Genomic DNA, 23,437 nt, shown 5'->3' with positions numbered 1-23,437 from the left:
AGATGTTGGTGAGCAGGTAAAAAAGGAGGATTTGCCTAAGCGATTCCAGGGAGCGGGCCCGGCCGAGCCCTACAGCCCATGCCCGGCGGGGACCCGTCGCCAGGAGCGCCGAGCCGCGATGTCCATACATGCCAAAATGGGGGACTGGCAGGTACGGGGGTTTGCCTTGGCCGGGGCTGAGGTGGGCGGGGGTGGAGCGGGGGAGGGGGCCGGGCGGGGGGAGGCGGAGAGGAAGAGCTGCGGCCCAGGGCTGCAGCGTCGTAGGTGAGGCGCGCCTGGCAGCGCCCAGGAGCGTTCCCAGGAGAGAAAGAGGGCAGGAAAACGGGCGCAGGCGGCGGCCGCGGCGCTGGGGGCCACGCGCGCCACCGGCCTGCCCGGTGCTGGGGAGAGTCCGGCGCACGCTCCACAGGTGGCCCCGGGGGTCACCATTGCTTTGCGCTACGGACGCCACCCCCCGCCCGCCGCCAGTAGAAACTGGGGTAGATGACTAATTCAGGCGGGGGCAGGGCGCAGGCGGGCGTGCGGTGCGCCTCCAGGAAGGTTCCCTGCTCGCTACGCCTCCGATCTCGCCCTAGACCCCAGGGCGGCGCGTGAGATGGGGTTCCAGTGCACCTGTCTCTCTCCGCGTCTCCACGTTTGGGGGACCACAAGGGAGCGTGGAGAATAGAAAGGGGTCCGGCTGGACGGGTCGCGCCGGCGAGCACGTTCTTTTGGGGAATGCTCAAAAGAGTTTGCGCAAAGTTGAGCTGCTCGCTCCGTCTTCTTCCCGAAGCCACTTTTCACCGCTTGGGCTACGGGTTGGGGTGCCTAGACGGGGGCGGTAAGTGGCGAGTGATGAGGCAGAAGGCCTAGAACTGGTCGAAACCAACGCCTCCCGAACTTGGCCCTGCTAGGCCGCGGGCACCGCAAGGCCAGCTAGGCTCCAGACACTGCTCTCCCCTGAGCCCCGGGCCCGACCCCGGCCGAGGGAACCTGCATCCAGCGCTCTCTCCTTTTACGTTCCGGACGTTTCCCCTAAGGGAACCAGGGCGGCTCTGGCCAGGTTGGTGAGCATAGCAGCCTCTCCCCTGTCGCCGATTTCATAATGGGAACCGCGGGGCCTTCTTTTCGCCCTAGCCAAGCGGAGGCCTGGTTAGGGCGAGAGTCTATGTGCCTAAAAGCCCGCAGGCCGATTTGAACCAAACCCCCGATCCTCTCAAAGAAAATTTGAGGCCCTGCTCTTTCCGGGGCGAGTTCTTCGGCTTGTTTCAGATTTCGGCCATCAGAAGTAAAGTTCAGAGAAGTCCCGTCTTCCCTACATTCTCTGGAGTTGGGGAAAGGAAGTCATCTTGCAGTATTTCTTTCATTGCACTTATTCTTTTAATCAGCCATGAGCTCTTTTAGACCTCTCCTCCCAATTAAACCTAAATAAATGCAATTTCATCTCCAGAGTTAGACTTTGTGGTTTAAGGGTGCAAACCCCACACCAAACTCAAATCTGGGGCATTCACACCTTTCCCTCCCTTGCCCCGGTGGATCTCAGGGCCCTTCTTCATTCTCTTCTCTGGAGGGGAAGACTGGGGGACTCCTTGACGGAGGGCTTTTGGTTTTCCCCTCAAGCCGGGAGAACTTGGCTGCAGAATTCCTCAGCGTGAGAAAACGCCCGCAGTGCAGGCTCGGCCAGGGTCTGGGCCTCCAGTGGGTTCGACTGAGGTTCGGAAGCAGCAAGATTCCAGCCTGAAGGGGACAGGAGTGAAGTCTGGGCCTGGCTCCCGTGGGTTCACAGTTTGGCTAGCGGTGGGAAGCCGGGATCTCGGGTGGGGCACGCGGATTTGGGGCCTGGAGAGGCCGGCTCCTCCGGCTTTTGCCTGTTGGGCTCCTGGGCCCACTGGGTGGCAACAGCTGGTGAAAATGGAGTCTTTCTCCTTCCCTCGTTGTCTCTCTGTCTCTCTCGGTGTCTCTGTCTCTCACACAGATACTCTTCTCCCAACGCCCTCTCCACGCCCCCCTATCAGGCCTGGACCCCCGACTCCTGCCCCCAGGCCTGGCGCTGCTGTCCTGGGGTCCCGGCGAGGCCGGAGCATTGACATGCAATGAAGCGACTTGTCGTGGTAATGACGCTCACACACTACCGCGGCTCCGCTGGCTCCAGGGGCGACCGGGGCGCTTGCTCGGGCCTTTCTTCAGCGCTCCTAACGCGGGCGGCGGCGCGGAGCCCGCAGGCCCCAATCTGCACCTCAAAGGCGCCCTCGGCGGGAAAACAACAACAGTTTAGCAGCCCTGGCGGGTGTGGAGCCGGAGATCTGCGGGGTTCGGGTCAGCAAGGGGGGAAGGTGGAAAGGATGAAGGCCCTGAAATGCCTTCCCCAGCCCACAGATAGAAAGAAAGCGAAACCTAGATTTCCCCCAAGCACACCGTGGCGACGTTTTGGGGGTGTAAGATCCCCTGCTCCCGGGCCTAGGCTTTGGCCTACAGATCGCGCTCTGGGGCTGCGGCCGCGGCTGGGAGGGTGTCGGTCCCCCGGGCGGCCCACCCCCCGAATTCCAGCCGCCGCGTTGGGCGGCGGCCCCAGGCCAGCCCGCAGGGTGCGTGGCGCTCGCGCTGGAAGTTGACCATTTTTGCGGGCGGAGCGCGGCGCCGAGCCCGGAGCTGGGTTCAGCCAGGGGCCTGTGCCGCCTTGCGCAGGCGGGGACCGGGCGTGCAGGGAAGCGCCCAGGGCGTCGGAGGGAGCCCCCCCGGCTTTCTACCCCCCTTGCGGCTCTGGTCTTCTCCCTAACTTTTGGAGGGGGGGGCTTCTGGCCTACTCTGCCGGGCTTGGGGAATTGGCTGCGGTCGTCTGGAGGGAGAGTTGCCCTTCGGCGGCTGGGGGCGGGGGGGGGGGGGGGAGCGAGTCCCCCTCCTCTCGCCTTCCTTCCACCTGTTAGGCAACGCTCGCATTCGCGACAGCCTCTACCCTCACGGCGAGGACGCACCGTGAGACCCGGGAGGCTGGGAGATTTGCAAGCAACAGGCCCAGATGGCATCAGAGGTCGTTCCTAGAGCAACTCTGAGGCGAGACCTACTGTTGTTGGGGGATTTGCCGCATTCGAGAGGGAGAAAGGAGGGTTTGACCTAAGACAAACGAGGAAGCTCGGCCAGATAAATTAATTACTCTGTATTTCCAAGGATCGCATCACGTCTTTTTTTTTTTTGGTCTCTCTTTCTTTAAAAGAAAACCTCTGTTTCACAGAAGAAAAAATTACAGAGCCCCGGTGGGGCGAGCAGGCCCCCGTGTGGACCGGGAGAGCCGAGACTGGCGGACCTGGACGACGGGGGTGGCTCCCGGGCCTCCGGGTTCCGCGCCAGCCGGGCACTGAGCCGCGAAAGCGCCCGCGTTAGTAACAGCACCAAATCATGAAGGAACTCTCCCTGCTTTAATTAAAAAGGGGAATCTTGGGAAAACTGGAGCAGATTAGCACAGCGAAGGGTTGGTTCCCTGCGATTTATTTTGATGCATGCATGACACGGCGCACACATGTCGGTATTTCGGCTCAACTCCAGAAGCGACTGTGAGTCTCTATAGGAGTTCCGTATTCCCGTCCACACTGCACCCAGGAAGCCCGTAGCCCAAATACCACGCTGAATTATCAGTCGGCCCTAGCTTCATACAAATGAGAGGAAAATCATTTAACCCCTGCAGCTGTCAAGTAACCTCTTCAGGGTACACTTTTTATTTTACACGCGGCAATTAAAGGATCCCAAACCCCAGCCGGGCGACTGAAGCCGTCTGGCAAAATCTCCAACCTGGGGGGGTGGGGTGGGCTGGGAAGCGCGAAGCCAGTAAAAGTCCCAGGGCGCCGCGGCCGGAGGTGTCAGCTGCCGGGGAGCGGAGGCGATCTCTTGTTGGGCAAAAATCCTGACGTGACTTCGCCGGTCTTCGTTTGGTGGTTACATCTGATTGCGAAAGGGATAGTAATTTCTAATAAGATTGGACGGAGCCGAAAGGACAGAGCCGCTGGTGGAGGCAGGGATGAGGGAGAGGTGCCGAAAGCTGGGCCCCGGCGCGGTCGCTCGGACCCTGCGCGGTGCCGGGCTTTTGCCGGGTCGTCTCCGGCGAGGAGGAGACGGAGAAGAGAGCAGAGGAGAGGAGAGAGAAGAGTGGCATGGGGGCGGGGGCGCCGGGGCAGGGCCGCGCGGCGGGGCTCAAGGGAGATTTCGTGGGCTCCCCGGCAGGAGCGCGCTCTAGGAGCAGGTTTGCGGCTTGGAGAGGCCTTTATACCTGGGTCGGAGCGGCCGGCGGCAGATTGTGGTGCTGGCGAGCAATTGGACTATTGTTGATATGCTAATGAGGCGATTAGGCTGTTGGTAAAGAGCAGGAAAAGGGAAAAGTTTCTACCATTAGAGGGAGATCTCCGAGCGCACACGGGAGCTCTTTCCCTTCTCGCCGCCTCCTCTGCGCCCTCCTCCCCTCTTCCTCGCCCTCCTCCTCCTCCGGCGCTCGCCGCCCGCAGCCGGCACTTTGGGCTTACCCAGAGAGTAGCTCCACTTGGGTGCGAGGCGGAGAGGGGGCAAATCCATTCACGCCGATCCATGAAAATGCTTTGGAAACTGACGGATAATATCAAGTACGAGGACTGCGAGGTAAGCGCGGCGCTAGCTCAGTTGTCCTCGCGGCCGCAGGCGCGGAGCTGTACTTCCCGCGTCTCCTCCCCTCCTCGAAGCCCGCTGCGAGGTGCGGGTGAGACAAACTTTCCCCAGCGCAGCGCCCGCCTCTCCGATTCGCCCAAAGAGAGCAGGGGAGAGGCTGCAGAGGGAGGATGAGGACGTTCCCTTCTTTCATTTCCCTCCATCGGAGCCCCTGTCCCACTTCCCCCTTTTCCTCCTGACCGGTTTTGACTGTGCCTAAGAGTAGAGCGAAGAGAGACAAGCTGGGTTTTCGAAGCAATTGCTGGCAATTGGGCACGCGTCCGTGCACTTCTGCGTGTCTCTCCAACGAGATTCTGAGGGCCCAAGTCACCAGGAAAAGAAAGGAACGAGAAAACCCTTTCCCCTCTTTAACTTTGTCTCTGATCTTTAATATTCCTTCTTTTATGTATTCATTCTTTCCTTCCTTCCTACCATCCCCCTACCCGACTTTTCTCGAAAGGCTCTTTTCTATTTGGAGAAGGGGCCCCCCCGCGCACTTCGCTCTCAGCTGGGCTGCACCTCCCAGTGAGCGGGTTCAGTTTGGGAACACTCATCTCCCAAAGTGCTGCGGGGCTCCTCCAGGTACACTATGTTATTCAGGAAGTTCTAGGCAGTTTCTCTCTCTGAGCTACTTGGTGGGCGCAGCCCTGGGGTGGGGATGGGAGGCGGCACCGGGCGGAGCCGGCTGGCCGCCGGCTCCCTACACAACCGCCGGGCACTCGGCTGCGTGACCGTGGGAATCCTGGCGGGGCTGCCGCAGCCTCCGGTGCGGGGAGCCCGCCCGGCCGGTAGAGCGCGCCGCACTGGAGCCCATTTTAAAAGCCACGATTCCCGGAGCTCGCCTTCTTGGGGCAGCCGGGGAAGCCCCAGGACTACCGGCCGGCCGGCGGGAGGCGCTGGGAAAGGGCCTGGCGGCCGCTGTCCCAACCCCCTTGCAACTCCCCGCTAAAAAGAGCCGATGAGTCACGGGAGGGGAGGGGGCCGCGACCGGAGAGATTACCTAAGTAAATAATAAGTGGCAGTCCCGGCTTTTGCTAGTTTTTCTTTCCTCTTTTCTTTCTTTCTTTCTTTTTGGCATGTGGAGCTGGGAATGTCAAGCTGTCTGTGTGGGCGCAGCGGCGGGGTCTTCACTTGAAATCAGAACCTGGGCTATGTAAACGATGTGTCACCCGTCCCTTTCCTCCTCTCCTTTCTGTAGACTATTTTAAATCTTTCCCGTTTCCCGGGTCCTCCTTTTTCCCCTCCCCCCTCCCCCGGGGCACGAGGTGACTTCCCAAGGGGACGGGTGCTTATCTGGGGACTCGTGTCGTGCGCGGTGCGGGCGCAGAGACTCCATGTCGGGCCAGTCGCTTTGTTTTCAGGGCTGGGGGGCCCTTTCCGAGCTGGTCAGGGTGACACTGAGCCCCTAAGCCTCCCAGGGTGGATTGTCGTATCCGGGCTGTGGCCTTGGGCTCGGGCAATCACCTTCTCGGAGGCCGAAACCCCCGGCGGGCGGGGTCCGAAGCTCCGCGCGGCGCGAGCTGCCCGTGGGACCCAGGTGGGAGGCGATGCACTTGCACCCCCAGAGAGGGACCCTGTGGGGCCGCGTGTGCATGTGCGTGTGAGTGAGACAAAAACAGATGAGAAGCGAGAGGAGGGAGAGGAGGATAAATAGAGCGAAGGCTGTTTCAACAACTTTGCGGTGGGCGAGCGCCGGAGCAGGGATTTCGGGTTTCCGAGCCGGCTTGGGGCTGTCTAATTATGTCGGGCTCTGCAGGGACACGCAGGAGGCGAGGTGCCGCTTGTTCCGACACCCCGGCGGGCAGACTGGCAGCGGCGGCTGGGGGAGAGCGAGCCGTGTCATCCGGGGGGGCGGGGGGCCTCGGGCGGGAGTGGCCCAGCCAGTCAGACGGGTTTGCGCCGGGAGCCGGGAGCCGGTGCCAGCGGCGCCCGGGCTGGGCCGTCTTGCGCCTCTGCGCGCCCCGGGCGGCGTCCCGGCTCCCCCTCCGCGAGCCCCGGCCCCGCAGAGCCGAGGGCAGGGCCCCCGCCGCCGCGGAGTGTCCAGCCCCGGGAGTCCGCGGGAAGCTCGAGCGGCGGCCCGGGCGAGGGCCGGGCCCGGGCGGGGTGCCGGGCCATGGAAGAGCGGCGCGGGGGCGGCCGGCCGAACCCCGAGCCCCAGGCCCGGCTGCGGAGCGGAGAAGCCCGCGGCCGGAGGCGCCCGGGAAGCAGCTCGGGCGCCGAGAGCCAGACGAACACCCGGACGCGGGCCCCGGCAGCTCCCGGCCGCGACGCGCGGCCCCCGCGGCATCCCGAGGTCTGCCCCAGCCTTTTAGGTCTGATTGTCCTCGCTCGCTTCCTCTCCCCTCCCCCTCCCCCGCGGCCTCCCCCTCCGTGCGCGCCGGTTCGGCCTCCTCCCCCTCCCCCCTCCCTTCCTCCTCTAGGGCTCTCCCTCCTTCCCGCCCTCCCCTCTCCCCACTCCGTGCTCCTCTCTCGCGCCCACACTTTCTTTCTCACACACGCACGCAGACACATTCTCCCTTTCTGCGCGCTCGCCCTCGGTCTCCCTCTCTCCCTCTTTCTCTTTCACTTTTGCTTGCCCTGCAACCTTTTAAAATGTTGCCCCTTCCCTGTGATTCGCCAGCCGCCGCGCCGCGGCCCCCCGCGCGCTCGCCCGCTCCCTCTCTCGCCCGCTTTTTGTCTCTCGCGCTCCCTCTCCCCTCCTCCGATTTGCTACACTGAAGCTCCCGTCAATGGACTGCATTGAGAGCCGGCTCCGGCGCGAGTTGCCTCTCCGCTTCACGCTCGATTTCCAGGCATTCTTCCCTTATTAAGTATTCGTGTAATATTAATAGTCATGAATATCTGCTATTAGCAGGCTCCAGGAACGCTGCCCAGCGCGGTTATTAGAAGCTCAAGCGAAGCCGCCGCTAAGAAAAGAGGGGGAGACACGGATTAAGGAACACGCGCGCGCGCGCGCACACACAGACACACACACAGACACACACACACACACTTCTTGCTTTTTGCCTTTTTGAGGTTTTTCATTTTTTAAGGAACTTTGAATCCTACCCGCTCACGGCAGGATAGAGACCGTGGGTTCGACCAGCTGAAGGCGCCGCTCGAATCGGTGGTTCAAGTTCGGATGGACCAGAGCGGGGCTCCAGCGCTCGGGGGAGCGGCGGCGCCGTGACCGGAGTCCCGGGTGGCGCGGGGCTCTCGGCGCCTTTTGTGTGGGGCGCGCTCGGGCAGCGGGGCAGCCGGGCTCTCCGGGCTTGCTTGTTGTTTTCCACCCTGACTCGTTACCCCAGACTCTTCGCAGATGTTAGTTCACAGTTTTTCAGCTATGGTGAGTCCCATCCCCACCCCCATCCCTGTTTCCTTAGGAATTTTACTCTGGAGAACCTGGGGCTGCGGAGCGGCCCGTCCTCCTCGCCCGGCTTTCCTTCAGGGCACCCCCTTTCCGTTTGCATTGCCCTCGCTCCTCGTATTTCTCCCTCTCTTCCATCCTTCAGCCGAATGCGGTACCCCCCATCCCCCGCTCGACCTCTCCCGGCGCGCAGCCCTACCTCGCTGCTACTTCCCAAGGCGTGTTTCTTGCCACGTTTGTCTTTATTTCCTCGCCTCTTCACGTGTTCCCGAGATGTTCTCAACATTTGATGCTTAATCCGGCTACAGGAAAAATGCTGCCCGGTGTGCCCCTTCTTCCCCTCGGGGTCCGGGGCTGTACCTCCGAGGGCTCGCATTGCCTGCAATCAACTCTGTTCGCTTGTTTTGCAAGCGAATTGCAATAGAGGAACCCAAGTCAGGCGTTTCTTCTGCCCTTTGGGGCTGGGGTGGAAGGGGCGGGGGCCTCCGCCCCGGGGTGCACCTCTCTCTTTTAAACCCAAGACAAGGCTGGATCTTTCCATTTTAAACCTTGGCTTGACGTCCCTCTCTCCCCGTCTCTATCACAAATCGACCCTGTCCAGAAAAAGGCTCCTAACTGAGGAAGCGGATAAGACAGACCCCCATCCCGCAGCTAAGACCTTCTTTAAGCTGGTAACTTAAACGTGGCCTTTCCTTGCAGCCCTCTACGAAATATGCTCTATTTAAATAGTCATGAAATGGTAATAGCCTTTGAATGGGTTTGACTGTTTTCCTCCACATAAATGGAACAGGGTAAACAATAACGCAGTGGCAGGCAGGTTCAAATGCAGGGACAGAGAAAAGGCCGCTTCTGCTGTTTAATATTTAGTAGGAATTTTAATTTTGCGTAAGGGAGGTTCCACTCCGCAGCTTAACGGGCTGTGTTCCGGGAGGCCCTTTTTCGCCTTTTCCCCCCTTTGAAAGAAACGCCTAAGGAGAGTCTCTTATGCCCCCTCACTGGCACAGTCGAATTCCCTGCGTTTGGGGAAGGGCCCTTTTCACTCCCGGAGTATTTTCTGAAAAGAACCGCCTAGGGCTCCTTTCTCGCGGCGGCCTACGGACGGGGACGGGCCGTTTCCCACGCAGCCCTGAGCCGTGCACTCAGTGTGGCAGCTGTAACTCGACGCCTGATTTCTTGTTCTCTGCCCTTGCCCTCGCTCTCTTCCAGGACCGTCACGACGGCACCAGCAACGGGACGGCACGGTTGCCCCAACTGGGCACTGTAGGTCAATCTCCCTACACGAGCGCCCCGCCGCTGTCCCACACCCCCAATGCCGACTTCCAGCCCCCCTACTTCCCCCCGCCCTACCAGCCTATCTACCCCCAGTCGCAAGACCCTTACTCCCACGTCAACGACCCCTACAGCCTGAACCCACTGCACGCCCAGCCGCAGCCGCAGCACCCGGGCTGGCCCGGCCAGAGGCAGAGCCAGGAGTCTGGGCTCCTGCACGCGCACCGGGGGCTGCCCCACCAGCTGTCGGGCCTGGATCCCCGCAGGGACTACCGGCGGCACGAGGACCTCCTGCACGGCCCCCATGGGCTTGGCTCAGGACTCGGAGACCTCCCGATCCACTCCTTACCTCACGCCATCGAGGACGTTCCGGTAAGAGGCCCCGCGGGCGGCGGGAGAGAAAACGCAGACCCTCCTCACCCACCCGCGAGAAAACGCCCGGAACGTGCAGCCCGGGGGGCCCGGGCTTTCCTGCCCGGCGTTTACTTTCTCGAAATCTCCTTTTGGTTTTTCGGGTGGACACTTAAGGACCCACCGAGACAGCCGCCTTAAAAAAATGGAAAAGAATTGTACTTGAGGGTCCTGCCCCTAGAACAATGGCTCCTGGAGCTCCTTCAAACAATGCCTGCATATTACCATTGAGAAATTAGACGAATGTCACCGTTGACGGTACCTTCCCCTCTCGACGACAGTAAACTGTTTCGACGGGGAGAGGATCTAATTCCACCACTGTGTCTGCCGTGGGGATTTCTCCCTGTCCTGAAAAACATGTTAGAGTCAACCAAAAGCGCTCATTGAAATGCCCTGGCCATTTAAAAGAAAGTGTGAAAGACACACTAGGAAAATAATTTTTACCGGATTTTATGAGTGCTAGTGATATCTGAAAGTTATGTGTATACCCTACCCTGATTAAAGAATAGTAAGTAGCAAGTCCAAGGAGGAGGACATTGAACGCAGCCTTTTTCTCTTCCTAGGGGTGCTAAGTGCTGACCTCATAAATCATTAACTGGGTTCCCAACGCCTTTCAGAACCCGCTACACCCCCATATTAAATGAATGTTTTGAGACTATCGGGCAATGCATTCTTTGAGTTCTAATTCAGTTATCAATAAATGCAGTTTGAAATGATTTCTAAATAAGCATGGTATTAGCGCATTTACTGTTTACAATGCAAACCAGGCTACTGATAATTTGAAAATACTTTATGAAATTAAATTTAAACCAGCATCTCTTGCTTCAATTCTACATATTTATGGTTTGCTCACAACCTTCCTGAAATGGAATTAGAGCAAGCCAATAATTTTATTAAAGCTGTAAAGGCTCTGTTAATGCTGCTTTTCTTTGGAGAGGAAATGTATCTGGATGTGATTTTTGCTAAAATGCTATTTCAAATTACTGCATCAAATATTGCAGCAATATGTCCGTTGACAGTTTAATGATTACTGCATTAGATTGCAAAGAAAATGGTCAGATGAACTTACCTGCTTGCTCAGTGAATTTAAAACATTATTTAAGTTACATAGGAAAATAGAAAATTTATTACATCTCTCATTTGGCCTAGTTAATCACTGAAATTTGTTGGTTATGTTTAGCAGCGTAACATGGAAAGCAGGAAAGTAGGCAGTTGATCCAATGTGGGGTTTAGTAAGCATTGTGTGTGTGTGTGTGTGTGTGTGTTTTCATACATGTTTTTAGAAACTGATACTGAACAGTGCATTTCTTGGAAAGTGAAATGAGAGGAGCAATAGCTGAGAAAAGGGCCATTAAAAAACAAACCTGGAAGTTGTGATCATTTTAGTTCCCCTTCCCAAAGATTCTCTGAATCCTTATCCTAGTCTGCTCCTTGGAAATATCTGAATTGCAAAATAACGTTGCGAGCTTTTGGAACTACTGTGAATTACAATTGCCCTGCTTTGCAAAAATTCCGAAGTGGCTGGTGTGAATTCTTGACACCGGTATAGTCACTCTTCGTCGTGAGATTGGCCTATAGGAGAAATTCATCAAAAGATCAAATAAAAACAAGGAAACCCAGTTGCTGCTCTTCCCCTTTCCCTCCCCCACCTTTTAAGAAAAAAAATTCTTTCAAAGGAATTTGGGTCAGGAAAAGGGTTGTTTTCAATTTTCCCATTGCTGCAACAGTTAACCTTTAATAAGAACGACTGCCAAATATTTAAGAAAATCAAATCGATGGTGAAAATTATTTAATCATTAATATCTCAGTGGGGTTTTAAACTTAACAGTCTGCCCTGTATGGACAAGGTCTAGAAATAACACAAATAAAAGTATTATGCCACATTACATTTACTTTATGGGTTTAGGGTGCGTGCATAAAGGGATCATATTTCCCCATATAGTTAAAACACAAGAACTGCAGCAGTAGTCATTTCTGAACATTTCTCAATTTAATTATACTTAAATCCAGAAGCACTTTAGGCAAGTTACAAATGAGAGCATTGAGTATAATAAAACCTGTAATAAAGCAACTTAGTGCCATCCACCCGGAATCATTGCGATCAGGCACAATTAACAGGAGCATAAATCCAAGACAGAATGGAAAATGTTCGAATCAGTATTATTGTTGGACAAAGACTAGAGAAGGAAGTAATAGTTTTTTTAATGGTAATGCCTGTGTTTGGTAACGATTGTGAAATCTTCTATCTCAGCAGCCCTGGTGCTAATTTGTAAACACAGGCAGACATTATATTGCCTGTCAGTTTCTGCATTAGAAAACACGATTTCATTTTACTTTCTAATCACGTTTTCACTCTAGCACACACGTATACCCATCCATCTGTAGAAAAAAAAAAAAAAGGAAAAAAGAAACCCACACTAACGAATCCAAATCTGCTACTGGACACAGGAAAACCTCAAAGGATTTTTGTTTGTTTGTTTCTCTTTTTATCATTTTCATATCCCTATCTGATATCCAATTTAGACAGTAGTCCTTTTTAAATTTTTTTCATTTATCCATAAGTGAAGGTGTGTATATACGTTTGCTCTTTATCACATCACCTAAAACGTTTCCAATACTCCCCTGTTACTCCCGACTGTCATTTCTATTGTTTCTCTGGCTTTTGCTGCCTGCACGCTGGAATTGCTGAAGTCCGAAGCCGCTGAGGCGCCAAACTAAAGCTAGGTGTATTTTTAAAGGTTGAACTGACTGTGAGAAAGATCAAAACTCGGTTTAATTTCCAAAGAAAGTTTTATTCCCCACCCCCAGCTCCTTCAAATGTGGATTATTTGCTGGGGAACGAGAAATTGGCCGTGGGTGTACAGTGAAACGTCTTGAGCTGCAAAACCCCCAATTCCAATGAGCCAAGATGAGATGTTTATATATAAATGTCACTAGATGGGAGGGGGGAATTTTGAGTCTGCACCTTCCCCTCCCCCTGTCTTGCACGAAATATTCATTTCCTTTTGTTTTGATTATACATTTACATCCATGTGTATCCTTTTGTTGCAGCATGTAGAAGACCCGGGTATTAACATCCCAGATCAAACTGTAATTAAGAAAGGTAAGCCATTTCCTTCTGCATTCCAAGCATGTCCTTACAGGCACAGTGCTATTTAAAAGAACTTGCAGAGCTGTGTTTATTTTTTTCCAAGTAGGATTTCCTAAAGGCTCAGAATTAGCGAATAGATAGGCATAGAATAGCAATGCTTAAATGATCGGCTTTCAGTATGTTAGTAATGGCAACAGGCTAGCTTTGTTCTGATTCATGACTTGAACATTTAATTTAGTTTAATGATATCTGGACAAACACATGAAATGTGTAATAGTTGAACAGATTTGGAAGTGGCATTTCAATTTTGGAACGGTTTTAACAGTTCAGTTAATCCATTGCGTGAGTGGCCATGAGTGTTAAGAAGTGTATAATGCTAAAAGCAGTGCAAGTAATTTAATATTAATATAGGAGCAGATGATAAAAAGACATAGCACTCCTTAGCAGAGGGGGAAAAAGTCTTTCATGTTCTTTAATTTCTCATTAGCTGTTAAGGGTTTTTTAAACTTTGTGAATTAGGTTAACAAAATTTGGCTTTTGGTTAAAATTAGCTTTTTGAAGATGTCAGGTTTATTAGCATAAATGTTTGGAGCAGAAATTGTTTTTAAAAAGTGTCAAGTGATTTGGATGGATTTGTAATTTGTGTTGTGTTTAGTGAGTAGAAATAAAGTTTACCGGATTAAATGCTATTCACAGCAGCTTTTTTTTTTTTTTTTGTTATGGTGGCAATGTTACATTTCAGGATTCTAGGCACCACCAGAGGACGATGCTATATAAAACTGTTCCCATTTCTAACCCCAATCAGTATATTGTTAGCGAGTTTAAAGTTTCATTTTTGCATCTGTGAAGTCTTTGTCACGTCAAATTAGATGTGCAAGGGATAAATCTTAAGAGATGCTCTTTCCAAGTCGACATGATAATTGGCTCTTTTATTAGTAATCTCTCAAGAGTTCGTTTAACTCCTATTGTCTCTATTAGCCTCCCCAGAGCTATTAATGTCACAAGTGATCTATCCAAAACCTAGAGCCCCCCCCCACCTCCCTATACGTCTAAAATATCCCCATTCAAGAGGGAGGAGTACTGTATACATGTATTATTATGCATACATGTATTATTATGTCTCCATGTGGAATTTTAAGATACAAATGCATACTGTACTTAAATGGTTATGAATGCATCTGAATTATATTGGTGTTAGAAATGTAACATGTTAGTACACTTTCTGCTGGCCTTGAATTTTCTTCTAAGTATGGTGGATCCAACGATGAAGAGCTTATGATTTTAACTAACAAGAACATATCCTCCCCTTCCCCCCTTCCCAAAGAAGACGCTTAAGCATAAGACTATTAACTCTTTGCTCATCAAAAGAACACACTGCTAGTTTTCCATGGTAGGCCTGTTTATCCTTCTTCCAGTTCAAAACGGGGCTTGGAATGGATTTCCAAAACTCGAGTCTTTTTCACAGATAAACATAGGAAAGGGCCTATTTATCAAAAGGACGGGGTGTGACAACAGAATCCACCACTTCCCGGCTTGGTGCCTTGAATGAAGTGCTCATTTACAGGCCGCTTTAGCCATCTAAACTCTCAGCTGATTTTAATTATAGGTCTGTGAAGCAGTTTTTCCCCAACGCTAAACCCCTCGCCCCACGAAAACTCCCGAGCCTACATAGCTTGCTCTCGGTTTACAAACGTCACCCCCTCCGCTGCACCCCAAGCCCGTGCTCCAGCACCCCGTCTGGGGGCCACTTCCCTCGGATGCTGAGAGCCGGGAGGGTCACGAGTTCACCACCATCTCTAGACAGCGCCCCAGCGGTTAAATGGCAAGGGTCCAGGGAGAAGCACAGGGCTGGCTGGCGGGGCTGGGCCGCCCCCCGGCCGCCGGTGAGACGCGCCGAGGGGCACAGGCTCCATCCCCAGTACCGGGATGGAGCAGGGACTAGGGCAGGAGATGGGTAAGGAGCCACGGAATTGTCAGGGCTGGAAGAAGAGCGGCGGTTGCGGCGCAAGCCTGGGAGCCGGCCCGGGCCGGGACGAGGGCCGGGGTCGGGCAGGGCTCGGGAGGGATCCTCGGCGCCCACACGCGGCCTCCCCGTCTGTCTCCGCAGGCCCCGTGTCCCTGTCCAAGTCCAACAGCAACGCCGTCTCCGCCATCCCCATCAACAAGGACAACCTCTTCGGCGGCGTCGTGAACCCCAACGAAGTCTTTTGTTCAGTTCCGGGTCGTCTCTCACTCCTCAGCTCCACCTCGAAGTACAAGGTCACGGTGGCGGAAGTACAGCGGCGCCTCTCACCGCCGGAGTGTCTCAACGCTTCGCTGCTGGGCGGAGTGCTGCGGAGGTGAGGCCCGAGCGAGGCCCTGCCCGCCAAGCATTGCGCCTGCGCCGGGCCGGCGACGCGGACGGGCCTCGCGCCAGGGCCCTCCCTTCGCGGGAAAAGAAAGGGGCGGGGAGAAGAGCGTAGAACCCGGTGGGTGGGAGCTGGGGGCGGGGTGAGGCGGCGGGCGCCTGCGCACTCCGCCGCGTTCCCGCGCGCTCCGTCGTTCCGGGGGCGCGCCCGGGTCGGCCGGCGCAGCGCGCTCAATGGGACCTCTGCCTCCTCCCACCCCCCTCCCCGCGCGCACGCGCAGTTCGCCCCGCCGCGGGCTCAGTCCCGGCCGCTGCAGCCGCGGGGCGCCGCGCGCCCGCCTTTTCCCTACTCGCTCACACCTTGCAAGCCTAGGAAAACTTCCTCTCAGGCGCCTCACTTTGCCTTACCTCCATATAGGGTCTCCGATTGCAGCCCGCCGTCCCTTGAATAGGGTTTAAGTAGAAGACAATGGTTTTCTCTAGAGTCTCCGTGCCACGCCCCCGGGTCACCAGAAGCAGACCCTCCCGCGCGAGGTGCTCGCACTAATGGTTCCGATGTACCGCGTCCCCGTGTGTGCCAGGCAGCGTGCGAGGCACGTTTACGTGCATTATGTGTGCTCGCTACAGACGATTGCATGTTGCATATGTGGCCAGGGATTCTTGTCTCACCCGCGCGAGGTCGGAATGATTCATTTCGTAGATGAGATTTTCTAAGGGTCGGCGAGGTGAAGCACCTTCCCTCAGGGCAGGTTTGTCCCTCCTCTGGGCTTTTTGCTCCTAGGGTTCCACCCAGCTTTGTGTGTGGTGGGTCTTGCGTTGAACTTTCCCAGATAATATTTTCTACTTTTTCTCCTTTTTAATTTTTAATGAGAAAGTGGACCAAAACTTCATTCTTTTGACATTTATTCATATATCTGTTTATAGACCCAGAGTTCTGCTGTGATGGGTATATCCCATACAAAGGCTACAGAGTTTAACATCAGCTATTCCACTCTTTCCTTCCTCCTTCACGGTCATTTGCTGTCCCTTTGTAATCTTTCGCTGACACAGATCTGAATCCGCCCTCTGCCTTTTTCTCCCCCTTCCCCCCTCCCCAATATTGGAGACTGTTTACCTAGGGGAGTATAATCTAATCCACACAATTAAAGAGCACTTGAGTAGGGAATAAAATCTGAAATTAATTAATTTGCTGTTTTATTTAAACAATTTATCTTAACCACCTTCTGATTATGGGAGTCTATTTAGACATCTATTTAGAACCACCTCCATCGTCTCTGAAATAAGGGAAATTTTTAAAGGCTGATATCAACTTTTGACTTTTCTAGTTAGGCTGGTGACACGGCATGTAAACAGTTGGTGAAATGAATTTCCCACTGGGGCTAAAGACAGAGAAAGAAACGTAAGAGTGATGATAACTTTGGTTACTCTGAATAACCTCACAGCAGATCTTGCAAAGACAATTTAAAGACCCCATTGGGATTTGTGTGATTGTAACAACAGGGAAAATATACAGTCATCAGTTGAACTCAAAAATACTTCACACCCTAGAGATGAGAGCTGTGTTTATTTGTTTGTGGTTCTTCTTCAGAGAGTTGGGAAATCAGAACCTTCCAACCTGCCACAATAGTTGCAGTAATAACTGAACACAGGGGGTGCTTTAGAGTTTAACAAGCATTTATCGCCTATGTTCTTTCTGTACCATTCCTTCCTAGGTTTCCCTTCCTTACGTATCTCGGGGCCAGGATCCTTAATTTTTAAAAATACATTTTAGGAAGTTGTCAAAATGACTACAGTGTGATGCAGAGCAACCAAATGTTTTCTGAATCCCTTTCTCATGTATTTGTGAAACAGGGCGAAGTCTAAAAATGGAGGAAGATCTTTAAGAGAAAAACTGGACAAGATAGGATTAAATCTGCCAGCAGGGAGGCGTAAAGCTGCCAATGTCACCCTGCTTACATCACTAGTGGAGGGTAAGTGAGTTCCCTTGCTAAAGAGAAGGGAAGTTTCTTCTGAGAAAATGGCTAATATTCAGTGGCCAGATGTTTGGCTGTATTTTGTCAGTTGGGCAGTTTCATTTTTCCAGAAAACATAACCAGAAGTGAACGGAATTCGTGTCAAAAAACTATTTGCATTTATTCCTGTCCTCCTTTCCTCTTCCCCTCTGCCACAAAATTACACCTCCCTAGCCCAATTCTGACCTAAACAATGTGAAAACTTAAGAACTGCATATTCCTCAAGTTCCAGTCTCCTTTATAGAGCTCAGCAGTAAATCACTTAAGCTATTCTGACATCTGCGTTTGAGAAATGCGTGACCATTACTTCCTGAATTAATTTGGGAATCTTTGACCTGCATCCTGATTTAAGACCATCCTGAAAGCTCAGGGTTATATGCCCTTTTAGGTTTTTGTTTTCCAAACATATGCTCCCTTATCTCTCATTTAATTGTGCTTCTCTACTGGAGAGGAAGAAAAGTGAGCAATTTTAGACTTTGAGTTATTTGGATAGGAAAAGAAAAAAGAAATATAAGCATTGCAGAAAGTGTCTCATGTCAGCTTTTTACACACACACACACACACACACACACACACTTGCTTCTAAACCCCTCAAAACAAAGGCTCACCCTGTCCTCACTCGATGTTCTAGATACATCAGAATCCAGTCACAGCAGTCACATCCCTACTTCCTCTAGATCCCTGTTAAGTTTGTCTGATACTAAATTGGCTTAAGTTTGGGTGTGTTGGAATGAATGTATCGTTCTTTTGCATTTTCCTTTGTGCTCCGTTGGAAATGTCTTATGCTTACAGGAAAAAGAGAGGCACTTAAGTTATGGCGCAGATTTCAAAACTACCATTTATATTTAAAGAAGGCACTTAATCTTATTTATATCTTGTATTTGAGGAGACATAGTATAATTGAACTCAAGTTCTAGCTTTGTAAATAATTTTTAAAATATTTAAAAACATAAAATTGAGGAGAAACCCTATGAACCATTCGTTAATCGTGCCCAAAATGATACTAATGTGACTGTTAAGTCATAAGCAATTGTTCAGTGCCAGAAACTCAGCTACAGTAGCATTATATTAAAAATAATACCAGTACATTGGGAACCCACCGTTCAGACCCCGAAACAATTATACGCAGAGAAAATGGTAGTAGCGGCTTTGGGTGTAGTGTGAGAGTGTGCATGGTTTTGGGGTTGAGTCCTGTAGCAGGGAAGCAGTTTCTGGAGAACTGTTATTGTTTGTGATCCGCTCCATTTTATGGAAACAAGCTCAGCGGAGAGGGCTTTGATGCTCTAATTGGCGCATGCGTTCTTCCGGAGCTGGAGCTAATGGCAGGAAGCCCTGCAGTAAAAACCAACTGGTTCAGGAAATTAAAACCAAAGATTCGAAAATCAACAACACAGGCAGACTCAGTGGAGTGACCCTCGAATCCTCTTGGTTAATCGGTTTGGATGAACAGATAATTATATGCGATAAAGTTAAAATGTAAACCCTTAGTCGTTCCCTTGCAGAAAAGCTCAAGGAGTAATTATGAATATCATTTATGAATGTGTTGATAGGTGTGAGGTTGGAATACAAGAAACATTTTGAAAGAGAAGGTGGGGGAATGTCATCGGGGTGGGGATGAGGCTGGAGGGGAGTTGATGGGATTTTATATTTTCCAATCGCCTGGGCCTTCTAGGCTAAGTGGCCGTTTTCCCTGGGAAGCGCAGCCACCAGATCCTACAGAGAAGGAAAGAAAATGCCTGAAATGGGAAAACAAGTAGTGTGTGTTTCCTACAACATCTGGGTTAAGAAAATAAGGGAGCTGGGAGGCAGTTTTGATCCCAACTTTTTTCATTCTCTTGCCCTCGCCCCCCTCCTCTCACCTCTTGCCAGGAGAGGCCGTCCACCTCGCCAGGGACTTTGGGTATGTGTGCGAAACTGAATTTCCTGCCAAAGCAGTAGCTGAATTTCTCAACCGACAACATTCCGATCCCAATGAGCAAGTGACAAGAAAAAACATGCTCCTGGCTACAAAGTAAGACATTACCTCTTCGGGGTCTCTGTGTCTCACTGTCAAGAGAAACAAAAATCAAAATCATTTTTGCTCTCATTTTTGGCCTCTTTTCCTTTTGTGTTAATCAGCTCTGTTGTAAATATTGAAGTTACAACACAATCTAATAAACCATAATTGATTTTAAAGGGGCAATACAAGGAAGATTGTGAGTGCGTAGTTCCCACTTTCCCCTCTCTTTCACCCCACGTTCTCATTTTTTTAAAAAAAATTAACGTGTATGGGGGTGGGGTATAGTAGGGATTTGATGGAAGCTGAGTGTGGATTTGCCACTATTTCTGGTCAGAAAGACCAGAATCAGGTTCTTTTTTTTTTTTTAACCTTGTATTTTATATTGGAGTATAGTTGGTTAACAATGTTGTGATAGTTTCAGGTGTACAGCAAAGTGATTCAGCTGTACACATACATGTATCTATTCTTTTCCAATTCTCAGAACCAAGTTCTTAAAGGAGTGACACACTTGCCTGTATCAGTTTTTGTCTCTTATCAATATATTCTCCAAGGGCAAGGATTAAGCAGTGGCCTGCAAAATGTTCAAGCCAGAAGCTGTCCTAGTTCCAACCCTAATCCCTTCTCCCATTTCTTGCCTTCCTTTCCATCCTCCTCAAAAGTGCTGTGTACACACACACACACACACACACACACACACACCCACAAGTTCTAGCCTACAGGCGAGATGTCAAATAGGTTTCAAAATGGCCCAAGTTATATTCCCATTGGTGCCTGGGCTGAATAGGCTTCTGCAGGTGGTGTGTGAAAAGAAAATGACTGTTTTGATATGTTTTCTGGAAATTAAAAGGCTTGTTTGGAAGCCCTTAATTATCAAAGTCGATGTCACAGGAGGGCATGGAAGCAGGGGCAGCGGCCTCAGGCAGGGCAGTTTCTGGCCTGGGGACACCAGCTGGCCTTGGAGGAGGTAGCCTGCCACTGCTTCCTGTTCTCCATCCTCCCTTCACAGCCCCTCACCCAAAGGCTGCTGCTGCCTCAGGAAGGCCCACCTAGTCCTTGCTTCCCAGATTCAGAGACTGAGCTTCCCCTGTGCAGCCTGCATCGCCCATATTTCAACTTTTCCCTCTTCTCTTAGCTTCCTAAACACACCCATATTCACAATTTCCCTAGACAGTTTTTTTTGGTGTATGGGAAAAGAGGTGGAATGGGCGATTGAAATGTCTGTTTCTTCTTCCCCAAACCACTCTGACGTATCCCCAAGGAACATTTTTTTTTTTCTGGTGACTTTTATTTTTAAAGGCAAAAGAATCCCAAGAAAAGTTTTGCCTTTCTTGTGCACATCCACCCTGATCTGAAGGTGAATGAGTGGAGAGTTCATCCCCCCAAACCGCTGCCGAGGTCTCTAGAAGATTAGGGAAGAGGGGGCTCCATAGTGTTTTGAGCAGGACAGCTGCTGGGTGCATGCTACTGGCTGTTGAAGAGATGCTTGCGTTTCTGACTCCTTGCCCCTCTGACTCACCTTTGTCTCTCTCCTAACGTGTGAAATGTTTTCTTGCGTCTAGGATGCTTGGTGTGAGCGAGAGAGGAGGGGGTTAGAAGTTTGGTGCAGCTGAGAGGTGAGAGAGAGACACACACACACACACAGAAAGACAAGAGAGAGGCATGTGTGGAAGTGTTTAAAGAGCAGGAGATGTTTAGGCGGACTCTGACAGGTGGCTGGGTCTCCCAACATGTGCCCCTCCCCCCCAGTCTGTCTCTGGGGCTCTGGGTCAGGTCAGGTGTCGGCGTGATCCAGGCAGAGGTAACGGCAGGGAGCAAGGTTTTCTCTTTGCTGCGGATGCTGCTGGCTGCCCAGCCTCATCTCTCTCTCTCTCTCCGCTCCACTTGTGCTGCAGACAGATATGCAAGGAGTTCACCGACCTGCTGGCTCAGGACCGATCTCCCCTGGGGAACTCGAGGCCCAACCCCATCCTGGAGCCGGGCATCCAGAGCTGCTTGACCCACTTCAACCTCATCTCCCACGGCTTCGGAAGCCCGGCGGTGTGCGCCGCGGTCACGGCCCTGCAGAACTATCTCACCGAGGCCCTCAAGGCCATGGACAAAATGTACCTCAGCAACAACCCGAACAGCCACACGGACAGCAGCGCCAAAAGCAGTGACAAAGAGGAGAAACACAGAAAGTGAGGCGCTCTTCCTGCCCCACCCCCTGCCCGCGCCGCCTCCCCGGCCCAGGCCCCGGCGCGCCCACCCACTCCATCTCCATCGCCATCATCTCCATCATCTCCATCATCGCCATCTCCGTCTCCATCACCGCCCCTCCCCCACCACCGATCACCACCGGCAGGTGACAGCTCCGGGATCAGCAACCCCCCACTGCTGCTACTGCTGCTGCTGCTGCCGCCGCTGCCGCCACCGCCTTCGGTCCGGAGTCTCGGGGTGCCGGGGACAGCGCTCCACTGTGAGCGGGGCGACCCCGCAGTCTCAGGCCCCGGCCCCGGCCCCGACTTCCTCCATCAGCACCAACTCCCCTTTGCCCTCGTGTGGAGCCTAAGAGAACAGAACAGGCCGTGAAGCCAGCAAAGAAAAGTTCTGTCCGAGTTTGTGAACCCTTTTTTTTTTTTTAAACTAACAAATCAACAACGACAACGAAAAAAATTTAAAACTTTTTTTTTAGAAAAAAGAACGTAAAAATTAAAAAAAAATTATATGAGCTTCATGGGACGGAATCACTACCTTCTCTTACATACTTCAGATTGTAGCCATACTAAAAAAAAAAAAAAGAAAAAAATGGCAAAAAAGGCTAATGACATTTTTATCAGTATTGTGAATAAACTTGAACACAGATACTCGAAGTTCCATGTCTTGTCTTCAGTTCTAGAAGTTTTCCCTCTTCAAGGTAAAGCGACCAACTTGAACTCTCTCTGGCAACACGATTCACAGTTCTATAAGGGAATCAGTGTTCACGTCTCTGTATATATTTATTTATGTGTAATTTAATGGGATTTGTAAATATGGTGAGTCTGTTTTAAGCCTTTTTTTTTTTTAATTTATCTGGTGATCTCGTTTACCTCTTGTTTAGTGGGTTTTGAATCTTCCCTATTAGTTCTTCATGTGGTTCATGGTACTTATTTAGGAATCCAAGGTTTGGGGGATTTTTTTTTTTTCCTCTGGTATTCATGAATTTAGCCCTGTTGTAGCATGTTAAAGACGACAATGAAACAGCTGAACAAATAAAAAAAGTAAAATAAAATTTTATAAATAATTAGTATTACATTTAGCTTTTCATTGAACTGAAAGAAAAAAGTGATATTGGACCCTGGAAAGATTTTTAACTTGAGTGGTTTGATAACCGTTCTATGTATTGTGGGGAGAAAAAAGAAAAGTTTATTTTATTCCACTGTCCTCCCTTAAAAGCATCATTTGAGCAATAAATGAGTATTGTCTTTAAACCGAGGGTTAGGGATTCCCCCCCCCTTTTTGTTCAAAGAACTTCAAACATTTGGGACCACCTGGTATTCTGTATTTTCACTGGCCATTTTGGAAGCAGTTCTAGCTGTATTGTACTGAGTTGTGCTGGCAGTAGTTTCCATGCCTGTCAATGTATCATAGTCCTTTGTTGCCCAGATAAATAAATATTTGATACGCTTTATGTCGATTTTTTTTATTCAGTGGCTGTCTTTACCCAGGCGTATTTTTGTTCTTGGCAGTATTTTTTATTCAGTATGGTTACAGTAATTGAGTTTAACTCTCCCTTGGCAATTGCTCCTTGCAATAAGCAGCTGAACCCATTGTTTCCCTCAAGTATAATAAAAACTTACTTTCAACTTGGAGTTCAGAGCAGGGTATCATTTAGATATTCCACTGAGTCTGTATTCAGACAAATGACACAATAAAACCCAATGTATTCTTTTGGATAAAAGATTGTTTGTACTGCTAAAGGAATGACATACTATCTTTTCCTTACTAGAAACATTAATTTTATTATTAAAAATAAAGTTTTATTTATGTTGATCCTTTAGGTTTTCATTTGTGTTTTGAAAACCAAAATATAAAACCTTCAGAGCCAAACATTAAGGATGACAAGGAAGATGGAGAGCAGACAGAAGAACCTCTCGCTCGCCCTCCATAGCTACTTTGGAATCTGTCTCGGAGGATAACTGAAATTTAAACTGTTAGTTCATTAACACAAAGGAAATACCCACTGCAAAATTCACTTACTTGCTCTGGCTTCTCAGTGGCTAAGCCATGCAAATGAGTGAAAACTAGCTCTAGTTTTCTGGGAAGAGTGGCAGAAACGTACATGGAGCAGGGACAGAGAGGA

At 51.2% G+C, this 23,437-nt stretch overlaps 1 protein-coding gene and 1 long non-coding RNA gene across 10 annotated transcripts; one reads left to right on the top strand and one right to left on the bottom strand.

Annotated features, from left to right (window-relative positions):
• Nucleotides 1-23,127, top strand: TFAP2A (transcription factor AP-2 alpha). Of its 9 annotated transcripts, XM_019945081.3 has the most exons (9): nt 6,264-6,937; nt 9,197-9,250; nt 9,394-9,631; nt 12,722-12,773; nt 14,869-15,100; nt 16,960-17,078; nt 18,990-19,131; nt 20,679-20,732; nt 21,012-21,144. In XM_019945081.3, the coding sequence occupies exons 1-8, from the start codon at nt 6,264-6,266 to the stop codon at nt 20,710-20,712; spliced, it is 1,545 nt and encodes a 514-aa protein (XP_019800640.1). In that variant the 3' UTR covers nt 20,713-20,732; nt 21,012-21,144. The 9 variants fall into 9 exon arrangements, with proteins under 9 accessions (XP_019800644.2, XP_033719712.1, XP_019800643.1 ...); XM_033863821.2 differs by lacking the exons at nt 6,264-6,937; nt 20,679-20,732 and adding an exon at nt 4-151 and having other exon boundaries at nt 21,012-23,127; XM_019945078.3 differs by lacking the exon at nt 20,679-20,732 and having other exon boundaries at nt 21,012-23,127.
• On the bottom strand, nt 3,374-5,780 carry LOC109551535 (uncharacterized). The gene is made up of 3 exons (XR_012334331.1): nt 5,645-5,780; nt 4,488-4,860; nt 3,374-4,317 (listed from the first exon to the last, which is right to left on the bottom strand). It is a non-coding gene; the product is annotated as an uncharacterized lncRNA (long non-coding RNA).
• Nucleotides 23,128-23,437: the final 310 nt, after the last annotated feature.

This window comes from Tursiops truncatus, chromosome 10 (genome assembly GCF_011762595.2).
Source record: "Tursiops truncatus isolate mTurTru1 chromosome 10, mTurTru1.mat.Y, whole genome shotgun sequence".
NCBI lineage: Eukaryota > Metazoa > Chordata > Mammalia > Artiodactyla > Delphinidae > Tursiops > Tursiops truncatus.
Note: the sequence above shows the minus strand (reverse complement) of the source record. Positions and strands in the feature narration are given on the sequence as shown.